The 19,651-nt window shown below is 39.8% G+C and overlaps 1 protein-coding gene across 4 annotated transcripts in view; it reads left to right on the top strand.

Moving 5' to 3' along the window:
* The window catches only part of ENTHD1 (ENTH domain containing 1), a 115,936-nt gene that overhangs the window by 53,415 nt on the left and 42,870 nt on the right, over positions 1 to 19,651 (top strand). For all 4 annotated transcript variants that reach the window (XM_049627558.1, XM_049627556.1, XM_049627557.1 and 1 more), the window contains one exon: positions 6,539 to 6,662. In XM_049627558.1, the coding sequence (XP_049483515.1) occupies positions 6,539 to 6,662 (124 nt within the window). The remainder of the gene's footprint in view (positions 1 to 6,538; positions 6,663 to 19,651) is intronic.

Here is a 19,651-nt window from a genome sequence, read left to right as displayed (position 1 = left end):
CCCACTCATGTGTGCACTCTCTCTCTCTCTCTCAAAAATAAATAAATTTAAAAAAATATGCCATTGTCTGGATGTACCACAGTTTATTAACCCGTTCACCTCCTGAAAGACATCTTGGTTGTTTCCGACTTTTGGCAATTATGAATAAAGCTACTATGAACAATTGTGTGTAGGTGTTTGTGTGCACATAAGTTTTCAGCTCTTTTGGGTAAATACCAAGGAGTGCAATTGCTAGGTTGTGTGGTAAGTGTATGTTTAGTTTTGTAAAAAACTACCCTAGTTCTTTTATGCTTTAATTTTTAAAATATAGTTAAATGCTATCCATCAAAAAATTATTTAATGAATGAAGAGTGTTAAAGATTCATCTTTAAATTTGTATTTTTACAAATGATAATCAGTTGTTTCAATGCTGTTTGTTGAACAATCCACCTTTTCCCCATTGACTTGAATAGTGCCTTCTATCACACAATAAATTCCCATTTATGCTTACGCCCATTCCTGGATTTTCTACTTGTTTATATTAAAGACGCAACATGCAAAGATCAGCTGTAACATTTAAAAAAAGAAAGAAGGAAAGGCTATGTATAAAGGGAAAGAAGGGAATAAGGGAGGAGAGATAGAAGCTAAATTTCTTTGATTGTATCGTGATTTTAGATTTGTCATTGGAATCCTGGAAATATTGTGCATAATTACGAAACAAAATAAAGAAAGTAATCCTTTAAAATGTAAAATACAATTAAACAAATGTTCCTTGCATTCCGTCGGTGTTTTTATTCTAAGATGTTGGTATTTTTGATCTGAGATTATTGTGAGCATAATGTGGGATGAATCAAATGAGTAGTCTCGTGATCCTCTATTTGAATCATCTTTGGTGTCCTTGAGAACTGGGATTCTCGGTGTGGGGGACAGGAGATATGCGTGTAAGATAGAAGAGATTGTCATGACCTAATAGACCTGAATTGGATTGAAAATATATAACTATAAACTCATGAGGAATTTTACATGAAATGTTTTGGGAAAATAAACTAAATTATTCATAGGCCAAAGGGGAAGTCTCAGAGGAAATTTAAAAATGCATATAACTGGGTAAGAAGGAAGCACAACTTATCAAAATATAGGAGGCATAGGTAAAGTAGTGGTCGGAGGGAAATTTATAGCACTAAATGCTTAGATTAGAAAAGAGGAAAGGTGTAAAATCAATAATTAGGTTTCTTGAAAAAAAAAACTAAGAAAAACAAAATAAACCTACATGAAACAGAAGAAAGAAAATAATAAAGATCAGAAATTAATGGAATTAAAAGCAGGAAAACAGTTAACAGAAAAAATGACTGACGCAAAAGCCAGGTCTTTGAAAAATAGAAAAATGGATAAGCCTCTAGCAAGACTGCCAAAGAGGAAAGACACCGATCACCAGATCAGGATGAAGTGGGATGTCACTACAGTTCCTGTAGCTATCAAAGGACAATAAAGAATTGCTGCCAACAACTTTATGCTCATAAATTTGACGGTTTAGAAGAAATAGAACAATTTCTCAGAAAGCGGACACTACGAAAATTCAAAGAAGGTGGAATAGAACCTGAATAGTTCTGTAACCGTTAAGAAAATTTTTTAATGTTTATTTATATTTGGGGGGGAGGGGCAGAGAGAGGGAGACACAGAATCTGAAGGCTCTGAGCCGTCAGCACAGACGTGGGGCTCAAACTCAAGAGCTGTGTGATCATGACCTGAGCCGAAGTCACATGCTTAATCAGCTGAGCCACCCAGGCGTGCCCCTGTAACCATTTTGTTTTTAAGTGAATTTGTAATATAAGTCTCCTGAAAAAGAAATCTCCACTTCCAGATGGTTTTACTGGAGAATTCTCGAATAGACACTATTTTTACACAAATGTCTTTCAGAAGTAGGAGGGAGTACTTCCCAGTTCATTTTATGAGGCAAGTATTGATGCTCTGCTACCAACCCCAGAAAAAGACCATTTCTTGTCTTACCAAAAAAAAAAAAAAAAAAGCCATTATCTCTCATGAAATGAGAGGCAAAATCCTCAAAAAACAATTATCCAATTGAATCCAGCAATATATTTTAAAAAATTATACACCAGAACCAAGTGGGATTTAATCTAGTTGTGGCTCAACATTTGAAAGTCAATGAGTGTAATTTATCATGTCAACAAATTAAAGAAGAAAAATCATAGGATTTTTGTCAGTTGATGGAGAAAACATTCAACAGCACGCAATACCCATTTATGGTAAAAACTCCGCAACTAGAAATAGGGACTTCCTTGAAATTGGTAAAGATCATCCACACAAAACCTGCAATAGCATCGTACTTAACAGTGAATGCTGTTCAAGATCGGGAACAAGGCCAGGACTTATTCCACATAGTACTAGAAGTTCCAGCCACTGCAATAAGAAAAGAAAAGATGTGTAGAAGAAAAAATAAAATTGTCCTCATTTACAGATTGTCTGCATAGAAAATCCCAGAGAGGCGACAAAACCTTAGAGAACCAGCTAGTGGATTCAGTAGGCATGGAGGATACAAGATCAGCATACATAAATCAATTGCATTTTTTATCTTTTTTGTTTTTAATGTTTATTTATCTGTTTCTGAAAGAGTGAGTGAGCGCAGGGGAGGAGCAGAGAGATAGAGAGACAGAGCATCCTAAGGAGGTTCTGAGCTGTCAGAGCAGAGCCTGATGTGGGGCTCGAACTCCAAGCCGTGAGATCATGACCCGAGCCAAAATCAAGAGTTCAATGCTTAATGGACTGAGCCACCCAGGCACCTCTGAATTTTTTTTTTTTTTAATCTTGATTTATTTTTGAAAAAAAGGGAGCAGGGAGCAGCAGAGAGAGAGGGAGACAGAGAATCTGAAGCTGGCTCCACACTGTCAGCTCAGAGCCTGACTTGGGGCTCGAACTCATGAACCATGAGAGCATGACCTGAGCTGAAATGGGACGCTTAACCGACTGAGCCACCCAGGCACTCCTCAATTGCATTTTTATGTACTAATAGTGAACATGTGGAAACTGAAATTAAGACACATGCCATTTGCAATTACTGCCCCCCAATGACATCCTTAGGTATAATTGTAACAAAAACATGTATAGCATCAGTATGCTGAAAATTAGAAAATACCGATGAAAGATTTTAAAGACCAGTCAGTTAAAGACATACCATGTTCACAGATTGGAAGACTTGTCATAGTAAAGATGCCCCTAACTACTCTATAGGTTTAATGCAATTCCTATAAAAATTCCAGCAAAGCTTTTTTTTTTTTTTTTTGAGACAGATAATAAGCTTATTCTAAAATTTATGTGGAAAGGCACAGGCTCTAGAACAGCTAAAACTAAAGTGGAACTAATCACTCTGCCTGATATTAAGCCTTCGGCAGCTACTGCAATCAAGAGAGTGTGGAATTGGAGTGTGGTATTGAGAGTGTGGAGAGATAGACACCTACGTCAGTGGAACAGGAGAGAGAACCAAGAACTTAGACCCACACAAATATGGCCAATTGATTTTTAACAGAGGAACAAAAGGAATCCAACGAGGGACAACTTTTTCGACAAATGATATTGGGGCAATTGGACATTGGTATAGGCAAAACCATGAGCCTCCGTTTAAGCTTCATATAGAAATTCAGTCCAAGTAGATTGTGGACTTAAATGTAAAATGTTAAACTATAAAACTTTTTTAAAATACTGGAGAAACATCTTTGGGATCTAGGGCTGGCCAAAAACATGATCCCTAAAAGAAAAAAAAGTTAGACCTCATCGCAAAAAGATATAAAAACAAGTTACAGACTGGGAGAAAATGTTTGCAACCCACATATCTGGCAAAGGACTAATATCTTGAGCATTAAAAAAATAAATAAAAACCTCTTGGGGCATCTGGCTGGCTCAGTGGGTAGAGCATACGAAGCTTAATCTCAAGGTCGTTGAGCTCAGGCTCATATTAGGGATGGAGCCTACTTTTTAAAAAATTAAAAATTAAAAAACTAACCTCTCAAAGCGCAACAGTTAAAAATCCAGCACCATCCAATTAGAAAATGGGCAAATGACAAGAACTGTCTCTTCAGCAAATACAAACAGCAAATAAGCACATGAAAAGATGTTCCACCTCATCACCCATGAGGAATATGTAATTGAAACACACAATGAAATATCAAAATGGCTAAAGTAAAAAGTAGCGACAACACCAAATGCTGGCAAATGTGGGGAAATTGGATCACTCAGATATTACTGGTGGGAATGTAAAATTGTAAACCTACTCTGGGAAACCGTTTGCAGCGTCTTATAAAACTAAACGTGCAACTACCATAGGACTGAGCAATTGCATTCTTAGACATCTATCCCAGCAACATGGCAACTTACTTTCATACCCAAAGCTACACACAGTGTTCACAGCGGCTTTATGTATAATAGCCCAGATCTGGAAACAATCCAGATGGTCCTTTGACAGGTGAAACAAACTGTGATACATCTATACCATGGATACCTACACAGCAATAAAAAGGAACGAGTTATTAATGCATGAAACAACATGGATGAATTTCTGGGAATTATGCCAGGTAAAAAAAAAAAAAAGCCAATTCCAAAAGGTTACATCCTGTATGGCTCTATTTATATAACATGTCTTCAAATGTCAAAATTATAGAAATGGAGAAAAGATTAGTAGTTGTGGGGGGCAGGCTATGGTAATAAAAAGGTACCAGGAAGGGTCCTTAGGGTGATGGAAATGTTCTGTATTTTGACCGTAACAGTGTCAATATCTTGGATGATATGTACTGCAGTTTTTAAGATGTTATTTTTAGGGAAAACAGGGTAAAGGATACATAGGGTCACTCTGTATTATATCTTAATACATGTGAATCTACAGTGATTTTAAAATAAAAGGTGAATTATAAAAAGGGGCGAATCCCTTGGAAAATGGTTTGGCAGTTTCAATGAAGTTACATACTATATATTTAATGAAGTTAAATTCATATTGAAATATATGAATTCTATGAATTTGTATATTTAATGGAGTTAAGTACTGTTTAACTTATCCTATGACCTGCCCGTTCTACTCCTGTGTAAATATCCAGGAGTAATGAGTACACTTGTCCATAAAAAGATTTGTGTAAGAATGTTCACAGTATCTTTATTCATTATAGCCGAAATTTGGAAACAATCCAGATGTTCATATGGAGGAGAATGGATAAACAAATTGTGGCATATTCCTACAATGGAATACTTCTTACAAAAAAAAAGGAACGGATACACACAAAGTATGGATGCATTTTTTTCACACATTGTGTTAAGCAATGGGAATCAGATACAAGAGAGCACGTAGCGTATGATGACATTCATATGAAGCTTAAGAACAGGCGAACTCATTGCTACTGATGGAAGATAGACGCTGTTTACTGGTAGTGGGAGGGTGGGACCAACTGGAAAGGAGCTTGGGGGAACTTTCTGGAGTGACAGCAATGTGGCTACATAGGTATACGGCATAATGTTAAAACCTATTGAACTCTACCCTTAAGGTTTATGCATTTTACTCTATGTTGATTATACCTTAAAGTACCATAAAACAGATCTTTGTTCGTAGGAGGAAAAAGACACGTCAACTGATCCCACCATATGGACTTTATTTGAATCCTCTCTTGGACAAGCTATAGAAAAAAGCTGTTTAATAGCACTCATGAGAAATTGGAAAGATGAGGAGTTTGTAACTGATGACATTAAGGAGTTGGGAAGTTTATAGGTATAAAATAATAATTGTGTTAAAGAGTTCATGTCATTTAGAGAGAGGCACTGAAATCAGTGATGTATCTAGGATTGGCTTCACAATAAAGCCAATGAGGACTGGTAGGATGTAAATGAAACCAGATTGGCCATGCATTGATTTGTTTAACTGCGTGGTTGGATTGATTATCATCTGTATTTTACTCCATGATAAAAAGTTAAAGTTCTAAAATTTAGTACAAATAGGAGCACCTGGGTGGCTCGGTTGGTTAAGCCTTCAACTCTTGATTTCGGCTCAGGTCATGATCTCGTGGTTTGTGAGATCGAGTCCCGTGTCTACCTCTGCACGGACAGCATGGAGCCTGCTTGGGATCCTCTCTCTCCCTCTTTCTGCCCCTCCCCTGTTTGCGCGCATGCTCGTGTACTCTCTCTCAAAAATAAACAAACATTGAAAAAAAGATAGACACAGGTAGCCTTATTATTGCCAGTAAAACAGAACAATCAGCCTCTGAGATAGTACGCCCTAAGGATGCTCAGGGAGTGGTGGGGAAAGTTCATGCCTCAAACAGAAGCGTTGCTACTCTGCACTAGATGTCTTCATCAGGAGCGAGGATCTCCAGGGTAGAAAACCACCCTACGCTCAGTGCACACCAAGTGTATAAATAACTTACATTTAAGTTCTTTCCATTAAAATGGGTTTATGTTAGCACATATAGACACAGTGTATCTCCATGAATTGTCCATCTGTTTTACCAAATTGAAGCAGAGGGATTAATTATGTTTTTCAAACTTCATGTGCTCTCTTATTTTCTTTAAGGACCTGATGTTATTTTATGAGGATGATCCAAAGCCAGTTTTGCCCACAATTCCTCCTCCCATTACCTCATCAACTAAATGGTTATCAGAAGAGCAAGCAGACGTTTGTCACCTCTGCGATGCAGGTAAATTGGGTAAAAATTAGAAAGTTTACTCAGAAGCATCCATACGAAACACTGGGAAAGGAGTTGCTTTTCATCAGATTTTATTTTGTGAAATATAGCAATAATGGCTTTAATTTAACTTTGATAATGGGGGATGGGACCAGCATGGCTGAATTCAGCCCACACATAATCCTATAATCTTATTTTGCCATTTGTTTCAGTGGTTTTTTCCCCTATTTTGCTTTCTTTTCTTTTTCACCATTTCAAAAATTAGTTACCACAGTCAAACCTCTTACGAATGCTTTAAAAAAGCAGAAAAATTAATTTGAGTTCCTTTTTTCATTTGTATGAACATCTCTTTGATAACCAAGCTTTAGGCCAGAATGCATGGGATCCCCCAAACTGGCTAATCGCCTCTTGAATAATTAACATTACAGGGGGTACAGTATAAAATGATACAGACTGGCCTCCAAGAAATTACACTATCAAATTCCAACTGGGTTCTGCTGCTGTGAAAGACCCGATTGATTCACCATGGCACCACTCCATACTGTCTCTATTTTTCAGAAACTCTCAATTTTTGATACATTCTTCCTCTTGCTCTTCTCAAAAAATAGGACTCAAGACCTTCTGCCAAGTTGAGAATGAAACGTTCTCATTAGTATGTTTCATCCCCTCATTTGTCTTTGCTTTTATATCCATCCGGGCATCTTCTCCCTCATTGCAGAGGTGGCTCCTTATGTTCTGAGTTTCGTCTTCTCCCTCATCTTTGGGCCACGCACCTCGGTTTTCTCCTTATATATATCCCCAATATCCAAAATATATTTTAAAAAACCCTGTAGGTTATTAGTGTAGATTTCTTTTATACATTTGCATTTATATAATTTTCTTATAAAACCGGTCCTGAGAATGATGATGAGGATGTTTCAACAAACACAGAACAAGAAGTTGTGGGTTATGGTGATATTTGTAAGTGCCAGGATGGTATGACTCACATGGATAATTAGTTATAAGTGGTTACCGTTTTTTAGACAGCTTGCTCTGTCTTCTTAGAATACGCTTTATGTAAACGGATCCAGATCCAGAAGCTTGAAAGAATAGTAAGGAAAACATTTTTGTGATCTAATATTCCCATGTATCCCCCCCCCCCCGCCGTGCCCAACATTTTTTTTATTAAACTTCATTTTTAGAGCGGTTTTAGGCTCCCAGTAAAATTGAATGGACGGTACAGAGATTTCCCCATACACCCCTGCCCCCAGACAAGCACAGCTTCCCCCACTACCAACACCTCACATTTGTTGCAATCAGTGACTATACATTAATGCTTGGTTATCAAAGACGATAGTTTACATTAGGGTTCTCTCTTGGTGTTGTATATTCTATGGGTTTTGAGAAACGTATCCACCGTTTTAGTATCATACAGAACGTTTCTCCCTTCCTCCTAACACCCGATACTTTGTCTCCACAATTTTGCCTTTTCCAGAAAGTCATACGGTTGGAATCATACGGGATAGCGTTTTCAGACTGACTTCTTTTATTCAGTAACATGTATCTTAAGCTCCTCTGTGTCTTTTCATGGCTTGATAGCCCATTTCTTCGTAGTGCTGAATAGGATATGATAGAGTATTTATCCATTCACCTGCTGAAGAACATCTTAGTTGTGTCCAAGTTTGGGCAATCATAATAAATAAAGCTGCTGTAAATATCCACGTGCAGGTTTTTGTGTGGAAATAAGTTTTCCCCGCCAACATTTTAATACAAGTGAAATTGAATATAAATGAGGCTCAGAGGAAGCCTTTAAGAGGAAAAAAGTCACAAAACATGTCGAGTGAGGGATGAGTCCCCCATGTCACTTGGTTAGAACTTGTCTTAATTGGAGAAGCTTCTCCTATTTTTGAGTCTTTCTCTTCTCCCGTCTTTCCTTCACACCAATCTCAGAGATATCTTGCTAAAATGCAGATCTAAATGTTTCACTTCTCAGCTTAAAAACTTTCAGTAGTTTTCCACTACCGATAGCATGGTTAATTTTTTTATGCTGTCATATGAGATTTTCATGGCCTGCTCCCAGCCAACCCCTGTAACCTCATCACACAATACTGCCAATCCTCACAATGCTCTGTGACATTCTATTACCTGTATAGTTTCTTCTCCTTAGAAAGTCTTTGTTCCAGTTACTTCGGCTGGGTAACACATTGCTCTAAAACTTTGTGGCATAAAATAAGCATTTATTCCGCTCATGGAATTCTCTGGGTCAGGAATTAGGACAGGGCACAGTGGGGATGACTTAGCTCTGTCTCATGACGTGTGTTTGGGCCTCGGCCTGAGAACACAAAGGCTGGGGATGGGAATCATCTGAAGGCTCGTTCACTCGTGTGTCTGGTGGCTGGTGCCCACTGTCGGCTGGGGGCCTCAGTTTCTCTCCACGTGAGACTCTTCGTGCAGTCTCTCCACATGGGCTAGTCTGGGCTTTCTCACAGCATGGTGGCTGGGTTCCCAGGGTGAGCGTCCTGTAAAAGAAAGGACCAGGCAGTAGCTGGATCCTCTCAAAAGTCATGCTGTGAGACTTCCTTCCCATTCAGTTCATCAAAGCAATCACAAAATCTTGCCCAAGTTCAAGGGAGAGGGAACATAGACTCCCACCCCTCCATGGACAAGTGTCAATGTCATATTGAAAGAAAAGCATATGGGAGGGTGTGTGTGTTAGTACAGTCATCTTTGGAAAATACAGTCTGCCACGGTCCTCCACCAAATTATGGATGCTTGACAAAGTCCTATTGAGACAGCCAGGCCCAGCTCAAAGGTCACTACTGCTATAAAATCTTTTCTACACACGAATTTTTCTTTTCACTGTGTCCCTGTGGGACTTTGCCTACAACCTTAGATTTGAATTTATAGTTGTGTATCATTTTATAAGTTTGATTTATTTTTAATTATGTAAGTAACAAGTGAATATACTCTTGTTTTAAAAAATTCAAACAATATTGCTAGAGTCCAAATCCTCCTTGACTGTCCCTTACCCCAACACAGTTCCCTCCCCAGAGTTACCTGTTATGATCAATTTGTTGGTTACTCTCTAGGCCTTTCTCTGTGCATTTGCACACATACATGTACCTTGAAAAGTATGTAGAACTGACTTTATTTTGTTTCAGAATATTCTGTATTTTTCTGAAACGTCTTAAAGCAACGTCACTTGGCCATCCTGTAGATGGCCTTTCTTTTTAACTCCTATATTGCCTGGGTGTTACCGTTTATTTCCCTGCCGGTAGACAGTTTGGTATTTTATATTTTTCACTATTACACTATTTCAATAGTACACTATTATTTCACTATTTTCACAATATTTCACTATTATTTCACTATTTGATATTACACTATTACAAATGATGCTTCAGTGAATAGCTGTGTGCATATATGTGAGTGTTTATTTAGGGTAGATAGATTCCTAGAAATGGAATCCCTGGGTCATAATATATGCCCATTTTCATTTTAGTTAATGCTGCCAAATAGCCCCTCAAAATATCAATACCGATTCACACTGGCTTGCGGTATATAGAAGTGCTTATTCACACACACCCTCACCAGCACTTGATTTTTTTCAAGTCTTATATTTTTATCGCTTGGAAAAGGTTGCATTGCATAGTAGGTATAATTTGCATATTTCCATGTGTTAACTTGATATTTTTATTTCTTTTTCTGTGCAGTGCATGCTTATATCCTTAGTCTTTTTCTTTTGGCTTGTTTGTTGTTGATCATTTAAATTCAATGATTTTGTAGCATTTTTATATAGGTCGCTAACCTTAAGAATCAAAACTGCCCTTTATCTTACCAGCAAAAGATAGGGTTATTCGGGAATAAAAGAGAATTTCAATTCAGGACAAACGAGCTGAGGCAAAATACAGGCAAGCCCAAGGAATGAAGGAGAGGTACACTTTCTTAAGGAGAAAAGGAGTAGTCGGGAAGGCTGTTAGAAGCTTAAAGGCCATTGGAGTAAACTGAGAGTTCCAAGTGTAATGGCTTCTCATTGACTGAGCTGTTGTTGGGAGGGGAGGGAGATATGGAAAGCCTCTCTTCCTCTTCCCAGTAGTATGCGCCTTCAAGGTCAAGTCCTGCTCTTCTGTCGTGTGTGCAATTGACTAGAGTGGTAGGGCGTGAGAGCTTCTCCTAGGGAAACCTCCGGACTCCATTTTAGTGAGGGTTTCCGTTACTAATTTTCACACTGTTACTAATCCTTTCTGTGATTTATGTTGCAAATATCATCTTCTAGGCTATGAAGTGTCTTTCAGATTTCTTTACAGAAGATTTGTGTTTTCTTGGTGTTTTTGTAGAAGTCTGATGTTTTATGTAGTCAAGTGTATTATTATTTCCTTTCAGAGCTTTTGTTTTTTGTTTTTGTAAATTTATTTTTTACTAAAGTATAATTAACATACAGTGTTATATAAATTTCAGGTGTACAACGTAATGATCAGACAGTTCTGTACAATACTCAGTAGTGCTCACCATGATAAGTATAGTGACCATCAGACAACTTTATTACAACCTTATTGACTATATTTCCTGTGCTGTGCTTTTCATCTCTGTGCCTTATTTATTTTATAACTAGAAGTTTGTACCTTTATCTATTCCATCCCCCCACCTCTCCTCTGGCAACCACCAATCTGGTCTCTGTATTTAAGAGTCTGTTTTTTGTTTCTTTCTCTCTCCGTTTGTTCCTTTGTTTCATTTCTTAGATTCCACACGTAAGCTAAATCATATGGCGTTTGTCTTTTTTGTGTAACTTTCTAAAGAAGACCTACAGATGGCCAACAGACACATGAAAAGATGCTCAACATCAGTAATCATCAGGGAAATGCAAATCAGAACCCCAATGAAATATTGCCTTACACCTGTCAGAATTGCACTGTTGGTGGCGATGTAAATTAGCATAGCCACTGTGGAAAGCAATATGGAGGTTCTTCAAAAAATTAAAAATATAAATACCATTATAATCTAGTAATTCCACGACTGGGTATTGACCCAAAGAAGACAAAAACACTAATTCAAAAAGACACGTACACCCCTATGTTTACTGCAGTGTTATTTACAATGTTCAAGACATGGAAGCAACCCAAGGGTCCATCGATAAATGGATAAAGAATAGATAAGATACACACACACACACACACAAGAATATTACTCAACCATAAAAAAGAATGAGATCTTGCCATTTACAACAACGTGGGTGAACCTACAGGGTATAACGCTAAGTGAAATAAATGGAGAAAGACAAATACCATATATTTTTTTGTGTTTTAAGAAGGCTTTCCCTACACCACGTTCATAGTATATATTCACCCATTTTTAAATTTTGTTTTAGTGCTTTTATTTTTTCAATTTGAGAGAGCAAGAGCCCACAACCGGGGGGAGGGGCAGAGGGAAAGAGAGAATCTTAAGCAGGCTCCATGCTCAGTGTAGGGCCCAACACGGGGCTCGATCCCATGACCCTGAGAGTCAAGAGTCGGTTGCTCAACCGACTGAGCCACTCAGGTGCCCCTGCTTTAGTTATGCTTTAATCTATGTGGATTTAAAGGATTTGTGATGGGTTCTAGATATGGTCAGTGGGCGGCCAGTTGTATCAACATTTATTGACTAGTTTATTTCTCTTCACTGTTTTGAAATGACTCTTTAACCTGTACTAAATAGTATCTGTTTATCAACTCTGTTCTGTTCTGTTGATCCATTCTTCCAGTCGTGGTCTGTTTAATTTTTTGCAATTACTGTAATAATGTGCGATAGTATGAATGTATTCTATTTTACTTAACCAGTATTATATTAAGGGTAACTTAGGTCATTCCCCTATTTTTGTTATTATAAATGATGATGAAATGACCTCTTTCTCTCCTTTCAAATAAAGTAGGCTTCTAATTTATTTTGCTACTATTTATTATTATTTATATGATTATTTGTTTCACAATTTTACGCAAACTCTAAAATACGTTATTCTGAATTTCTGTTGACAAACTGTGTCTAGTTCATAACTTATCCTGTCAACAAATGGTTCTAATTTCCACGTTATAATTTCAGCGGCTTCCGCCCAAAGGCAAAAATAAAGAAGGAGAGTCATTCCGTACAACATCCTCTTCTCCCTTGCCTTCCCCCTTCTTGGGCACACCGTGATCTGCTGTTCACACTGGGCTGCAGCATGTAGGCATACTTACCCCTCGCTAACTCTCGGTCTTAGCTTCACTGATCCCACCCCTTTCTTTCACTCTCTGAGTGGCCACTCATTTGAATTTTGTGTTCATCATTCTCCGCTCTCTTTATAGTTCTACTACATACGTTTATGCTATAAACAGTAAGTTACTTAGTTGTGTGTGTGTGTGTGTGTGTGTGTTTTAAGTTATTTATTTATTTATTTATTTATATTTTGAGAGAGAGACAGAGCACAAGTGGATGAAGGGCAGAGAGAGAGAGAGAGAGAGAGAGACACAGAATCTAAAGCAGGTTCCAGGCTCCAAGCTCTCAGCACAGAGCCTGATGTGGGGCTCAAACTCACAAACCATAAGATCATGACCTGAGCCGAAGTTGGACACTTAACCCACTGAGCCACCCGGGCGCCCCCAGTTTTTTGGTTTTTTTTTTTTAATTTTGTTTACATTTATTTATTTTTGAGAGACACAGAGAGACAGAGTACAAGTGGGGGAGGGGCAGAGAGAGAATGAGACACAGAATCAGAAGCAAGCTCCAGGCTCTGAGCTGTCAGCACAGAGCCCGACACGGGGCTCTTACCCACAAACTGCGAGATCACGACCCGAACCAAAGTCGGATGCCCGACCGACTAAGCCACCCAGGCGCCCCCCCCCCCCCCACCAGTTTTTATTTTTAAGTACTCTACACCAACATGGGGCTCGAACTCGCAACTCTGAGATCAGGAGTCGTGTGCTCTAGCTACTGAGCCAGCCAGGCACCCCAATATGTTACTTAGTTTTACGTGATTTTAAACTTTACTATTAAATGGAGTCATTTTGAATTTATTTTTTGTGACTTCCTTTTATCACTCAATAATATGTTCTTAAGATTCATCTACGTGTGTGTAGGATTGTCATTTGTTTTCATGAATACTGTTCAGTATTTTACTGGGTGTGTGCATTAGAATGTATTCATTCTGCTCTACTATGGTCAGTACGGTGCCAGGTTTTTTTTGTAACGTGAACAGCTGTGAACATACTTCTACAAGCCTCCTGGTTCTCGTGGACAAGAGTTGCTCTAGGGCATATGTTTGGAAGTGAAATTGCCGAAGGTTCAATATGAGCGTCTTCAAGTGTACTAGATAATGCCCAGCTGTTTTCCAGAGTTTTAGTTTTCCCATGTCCTCACCAACCCCTTCAGGTCGCCATTCTTGGAAAGAGAAAAATTGCCAATCTATTGGGTGGGAATTGGTATCTCATTTGTTCTAAAACCGTTTTTTGATAGTGAAATTGAACACATTTTCATATGCATACGGTTCATTCATGTTTCCTCATCTGTGAAATGTCTGTTCATGTCTTTTTGGCCATTTTTCTATTTGGTTGTTTGTCCTTTTCTTGACTGATTTGTAGGAATTCTTGATCTATTCTGGAGGCTAAACATTTCATTTTGTAAATGTCTTCCCAGGTTGTGACTTGTCTTTTCACTTGGTGAAGAGTCTTTTGAGTAATACAAGTTCTCAATTTTAATGAGGTAGAATTTTAGTCTTCATGGATGCACTTTTTGTATCTTGTTGGTTTTTTTTTTTAATTTTTTTTTTAACGTTTATTTATTTTTGAGACAGAGAGAGACAGAGCATGAACGGGGGAGGGGCAGAGAGAGAGGGAGACACAGAATCTGAAACAGGCTCCAGGCTCTGAGCTGTCAGCCCAGAGCCCGACGCAGGGCTCGAACTCACAGACTGTGAGATCATGACCTGAGCCAAAGTCAGACACTCAACCGACCAAGCCACCCAGGCGCCCCATGTATCTTGTTGTTTTAAAAAACTCTTTCTTATCTCAAGACTGTAGAGCCTCCTTCTGCTTGGGCTAAAAATTTCATAGTTTTGCCTTCCACAATTAAAATTTTAACGCAGCTGGAGTTGGTTTTTGTGTGTGGTTGAAGCGTGAGTCCAGTCTTAACTGCTAAATGGATAACCAGCTGTCCCCACATCATTTATTGAAAATTCTGCCTTTTCTCCACTGAGCTGCCATGCTGTTTATATCCTTAGCAAGTTTGCCCATTCGTATGGATTCGTTTCTGGACTCTATTCTGTTCCAGAAGTTATGTGACTATTCTTGCACCCACAGATAGTTTCAATTACCCTATCTTTGTGATAATTTTTGATCACTTCTCCCTCGTCAGGAATATTTTGTCTCTTTTTAATCCTTCGCTTTCGCACATAAAAGCTTGTCAAGTTCTTGGAAAAAAAAAAAATGAGTTTCGATTGGCCCTGCCAATCTGTTACCAGACTCAGGTCCTTGGACCCAGCAACGGCAGAAATGAGGCTGGACCCAAAGTACAAAGGCACAGACAGGCTTAATTGGGGCAACAGCTTCAGCTGAAGGGAGACACAGTCGTGACAAAGGAGCCAGACCTCAACAATAGCTAGGGAATGTTTTAAAGGACCTGAGGCAGACGAGGAGTGACATCTAAGCATGTAGGGGTGGGACATCTAAGCATGTAGGGGTGGGACAATACAGGGAATTGGGCACGCAGGCACAGTTAGCTGCTTCACACATTGTATGATTCCTCTGACAGCTAAGTGTCCACCTCTGGGCGTGAGTTTTAGCCTCACAATAAGGGGGAAGTGGGTGAAAGATCAAGTTTGGTGACCTTTGTCCTTGGACTAGTTTGGACCTGTCTAGACTTGCTCCTCGGCTGATGCTTTGCTCCTTAAGAACAGCCATAACAGCCAGCCAAGAGTGTCTCAGGTGCACGGGGGGCTTGTTCCCAAGGTCTCTGACTGTCTCGAATCTTTACATCAATTTGGAGAGGTAACACCTTTACAACATCACATCATTCTATTCATTTAAGTCTTCTTTAATATATTTTATGCTTTTTCCCCATAGAGGTCTCCTATATCTTTTGTTAGATTTAGTCCTAGGTACTTTATGTATTTTTCTTGCTACTGTAAGAGATATTTTATAAATTGCATTTTCTTTCTTTTTTTAATTTTTGTATGTTTATTTATTTTTGAGAAGGAGAGAAACAGAGTGTGAGCAGGGAAGGGGCAGAGAGAGAGGGAGACATGGAATGTGAAGCAGGCTCCAGGATCTGAGCTGTCAGCACAGAGCCTGATGAGGGGCTTGAACTCGTGAACTGTGAGATCATGACCTGAGCCAAAGTTTGACGCATAACCAACTGAGCCACCCAGGTGCCCCTATAAATTGCATTTTCTAATGGTTGATGGTGAAAATGAGTGGAATTAATTTTTGTATGTTGACTTTATAACGAGTAACCTTGCTTAATTAACTCTTACCAATTTTCCTGATTTATGTCTAGATTCTTCTGGGTTTTTTATGTTGAAAATTGTACCCTCTGTGGATGATGGCAAAATTGTTTTCTTTACTTATAAGCCATATGCCAAAGTATTGTTTTCTTACTTCACCATGCCCGGTAGAACCACTCTGTTGAATGAAAGTGTGATCATGGGCTTCCTATACTTGGTCTCTCTCTTCAGAGAATTCTTTCAACATTTTGCCATTAAGACGGGTTGGCTGTATGTTTTTTGGCAGATCTCCATTCCTCATTTGTTAACAGTTTTATCACGAGTATATATTGAATTTTCTCCATTTTCAGCGTCTATATTAATGGTTATAGATTTTTCTCCTTTGAGCTGTGAATTTTGTAAATTAGTTAATTTCCAAATCTTAAGACAACCTTGAATTCGTGGAATAAACTCAATTTGGCCATGACTTATTCTCTCATAGGTAAGACACGGGCTTTGATTTGTTGACGTTTAGTTTGAGTTTTACCTCTACATCTAGGAGTGAAGTTACCCAGGATTATCTTTTCTGATATTCTTTGTCATGTTTCGATACCGAGATTTTGCTAGACTCCTAAAAAGAGTTGAAAAGCATTTGCTCTTTTTTAAGAATCCAGTTTGTGTAGAGTTGTTTGTGAGATGCCAGTGTTCACTCACGGTGCTGCCAGAAGGGCTGCAGGCAGGGGAGGCAACTCTGCACCCGGATATGTGCGTCCCCCAATGAAGGCAAAGTGCAGCTTCCTTTAGAGCGGAGAGTTCCGGTACAGGGAAGCTGATACCAGGTAACTGGCTGTTTTCCCCAGAAAATGGCGCCGCGCTGGGGGTGTAGCAGGAACCTCTAATGTTGACAGCTTGAGCATTCAGCAGTTGGGTAGCCAGGTCACCTTGGTCAGGAAGAGTTAATGTCAGGGGAGCCCACGCATGGCCTCCATCCCTGCCACGTGGCCAAAGCCTCATGAACAGCCACTGGAGTGACCAGGAAAAGAGGATGATTGACGGCCAGTAAACAGAGCGTCTTGCCCACCCCCTTTTTGAGAGTCTCCCCGTCCCCCGGCAGGCATTTCTATGGGGCATGAATCTCTTGGCATATACATCCTAAGAGGTCCACCCACGTGTTTCTTTGTCACCAATCCTGTCACCTCTGCCTCATCCCTGTGATCCTCTCCACCCAAAGATGACAACCGCTACAAGCTCTTCAGTGAGGCTGGTGTCCCATCACGGTACATTTTTTTAATGCCGTGCTGAAGGGACTGCCCTCCAGGACAAGTAGAAGGTGCCTGAGCGTGTTGTACGTGATAGATCCCTCCCAGCAGTCCCGTCTTGTGGAGCCTTGAAGCTTCCTTTACAGGATGTCAGAGAAGTGCCCTTTGTTCTGAAGGCCATGCCCGAGTCCTGTATACGATGCTGTCTCACTCTCTGGGTCTCGCTCTCTCTCTCCCTTTTTCCTGGTCCCGCTGAAAGGTTAGAGTCTAGGGAGGCTTTCCTGAACGCTTTCTTAAAAATCGACATACCACCACCACCATTGGCGCTCCCTATGCCTCTTCCCTGCTCTGTTTCCTCAGTAGCACTAATCATCATCTGAAGCATGTACGTATTTGATTCAGTAAGAGACTGGTCCGATACAGGAGTCCCCCAGACCACCCACAGGTATCAGAGTGAGTCCGCCATTAGCAGAGCTCTGACTCTGGGCTCTGCTCTTTGCCACTTCTAGGTATATACGATGCTTTGCGAGCAGTTGCATACGGGTTTTGTGTGTCGCTCATGAATTGGATGCATTGTACTAGTGTCTTCTGTTTTGAGGGCAGTTGCTGTATGCTTTCACATTTTTCTGAAAGAGGCTTTATATCATCAGAGCATTACAACGTGTGCTTTGAATTACAGAACCGCCTATAGAAATTTGAGAGGTTATCGACATGGCAACTGTGCATTATATGCTCGGTATTAAGAAATCCAATTAAAACCTTTTAAACTTAATCATTTCCTCTTTTTTACTTCAAAAATACAGGAAAACATGATTCGCACGTGTAGAACGGACATAAATGAAAGTATTAAAGGCTTCCATTGAAGTGAATGAATAGAGCAAATCCACAATCATTTGCAGTGGAAGTCAGTTAAGTAATTGAAAGACCGGAAGGATGTAACTACATTCGAAGATGCCACCTTTTATTTGTCACACGGTGGCCGATTTTTTTCATCCTTGTGATGATGAAAGGAAAGATTAAGAGATGCTGACTTTTGAATTGTTTAGGAATTTTTAGGTCAAAAAGCCATCCGGCCTAAATCCTTTTCTACGTTACTAACGAGTGTGTGTATTATACATATGTCACATAACCCCTCCAACATCCCAAATTAGGAGAATCAGACTTAATCTAAAGTACGGTGACAGGTTCATCATCAGAATGACTGAGCTCTCAGTCCCAAGTGGACTTTATTTGAATGGAACAAATGGCTGTATATCTTTTTCCAAAAAGGAGCAAATTGTTCCTGCTACAAAAATTTCCCAAATACCTACCAGGTGCCAGCCATGGTGCTAACTGTGTGATAGTCGATGATAGACAAGATCCCTGCCTTTACGGATCTCCCGGTGGAGGGATCGAGTCCAACCCGACAAGTGAGGTAAACGTTAGGATAGGCAGGACGGAGAAACACACAGGAGGGCATCTGCCCATGACTTCGGGTGTTAGGAGAGGTGATGTCCAAACCGGAACCTGATAGGCAATGACAACATGGCCAACGCTTACCTTGTGTGTGCTGAGTATCCTTGTGAGCACTTCGATTCATTCCATCTTCATACCATCTTACAAGATAGAGGAGGAAAACCCACACAGAGAGTTTAAGTAACTTGCCTAAGGTCACAGAGCAGAGTTAGGATCTAGACCAAAAGTGTCTGATGCCAGAACCTATGCCAGAGTGTTTCAGACCTTTCGACTGTGATCAAGCAGAAATGCCTTTTATGCCGTGACCCAGTACACGTGGACTCACACACTAGTTTCACAAAACAATAGTTTTGGCAATGTACTCTGATCTATTCTATTTTATTCTAGGCAGTTTTTTTTTTTTTTTAAATACTGGATGTGACCCACAATTTGACCTCACAACCCGCTGAAGGGTCACAACCCCCAGTTTGAAAGAGAGCTCACTACACTATTTTGCCCACTATGCAGAAGGAACCAGACCAAGTGAGGAGAAAAGAAGAGACTATCTTAGGCAGAGTGAACACTGTGTAAGAGACCAAAGGTGTGGGGTAAGAGGAAGCTTGGCGGGCTCGAAGAACCGAAAGCAATTTAGCAGGGTCTTAGGATCAAGTGGATGTCGGGACAGGTAACAGACGGAGTGAGAAAGGTAGGCAAAGTCGTATCAAAAAGGTGACCATGTGATCTATTGTCCAGACCAAGACACTTTGATATGCGAGGGGGCACGATTGATAGTGATGCCAGGGTAACAGGTGTCAACCTGGAGCTCCTTGGGCAAAGTGGCGTTGCTACGGTCTGGATGTTTGTGCCCCCCTCCCCACATTCATATGTTGAAAACTTAATGCCCA

This window comes from Panthera uncia, chromosome B4, assembly GCF_023721935.1.
Source record: "Panthera uncia isolate 11264 chromosome B4, Puncia_PCG_1.0, whole genome shotgun sequence".
NCBI classification, from domain to species: domain Eukaryota; kingdom Metazoa; phylum Chordata; class Mammalia; order Carnivora; family Felidae; genus Panthera; species Panthera uncia.
Note: the sequence above shows the minus strand (reverse complement) of the source record. Positions and strands in the feature narration are given on the sequence as shown.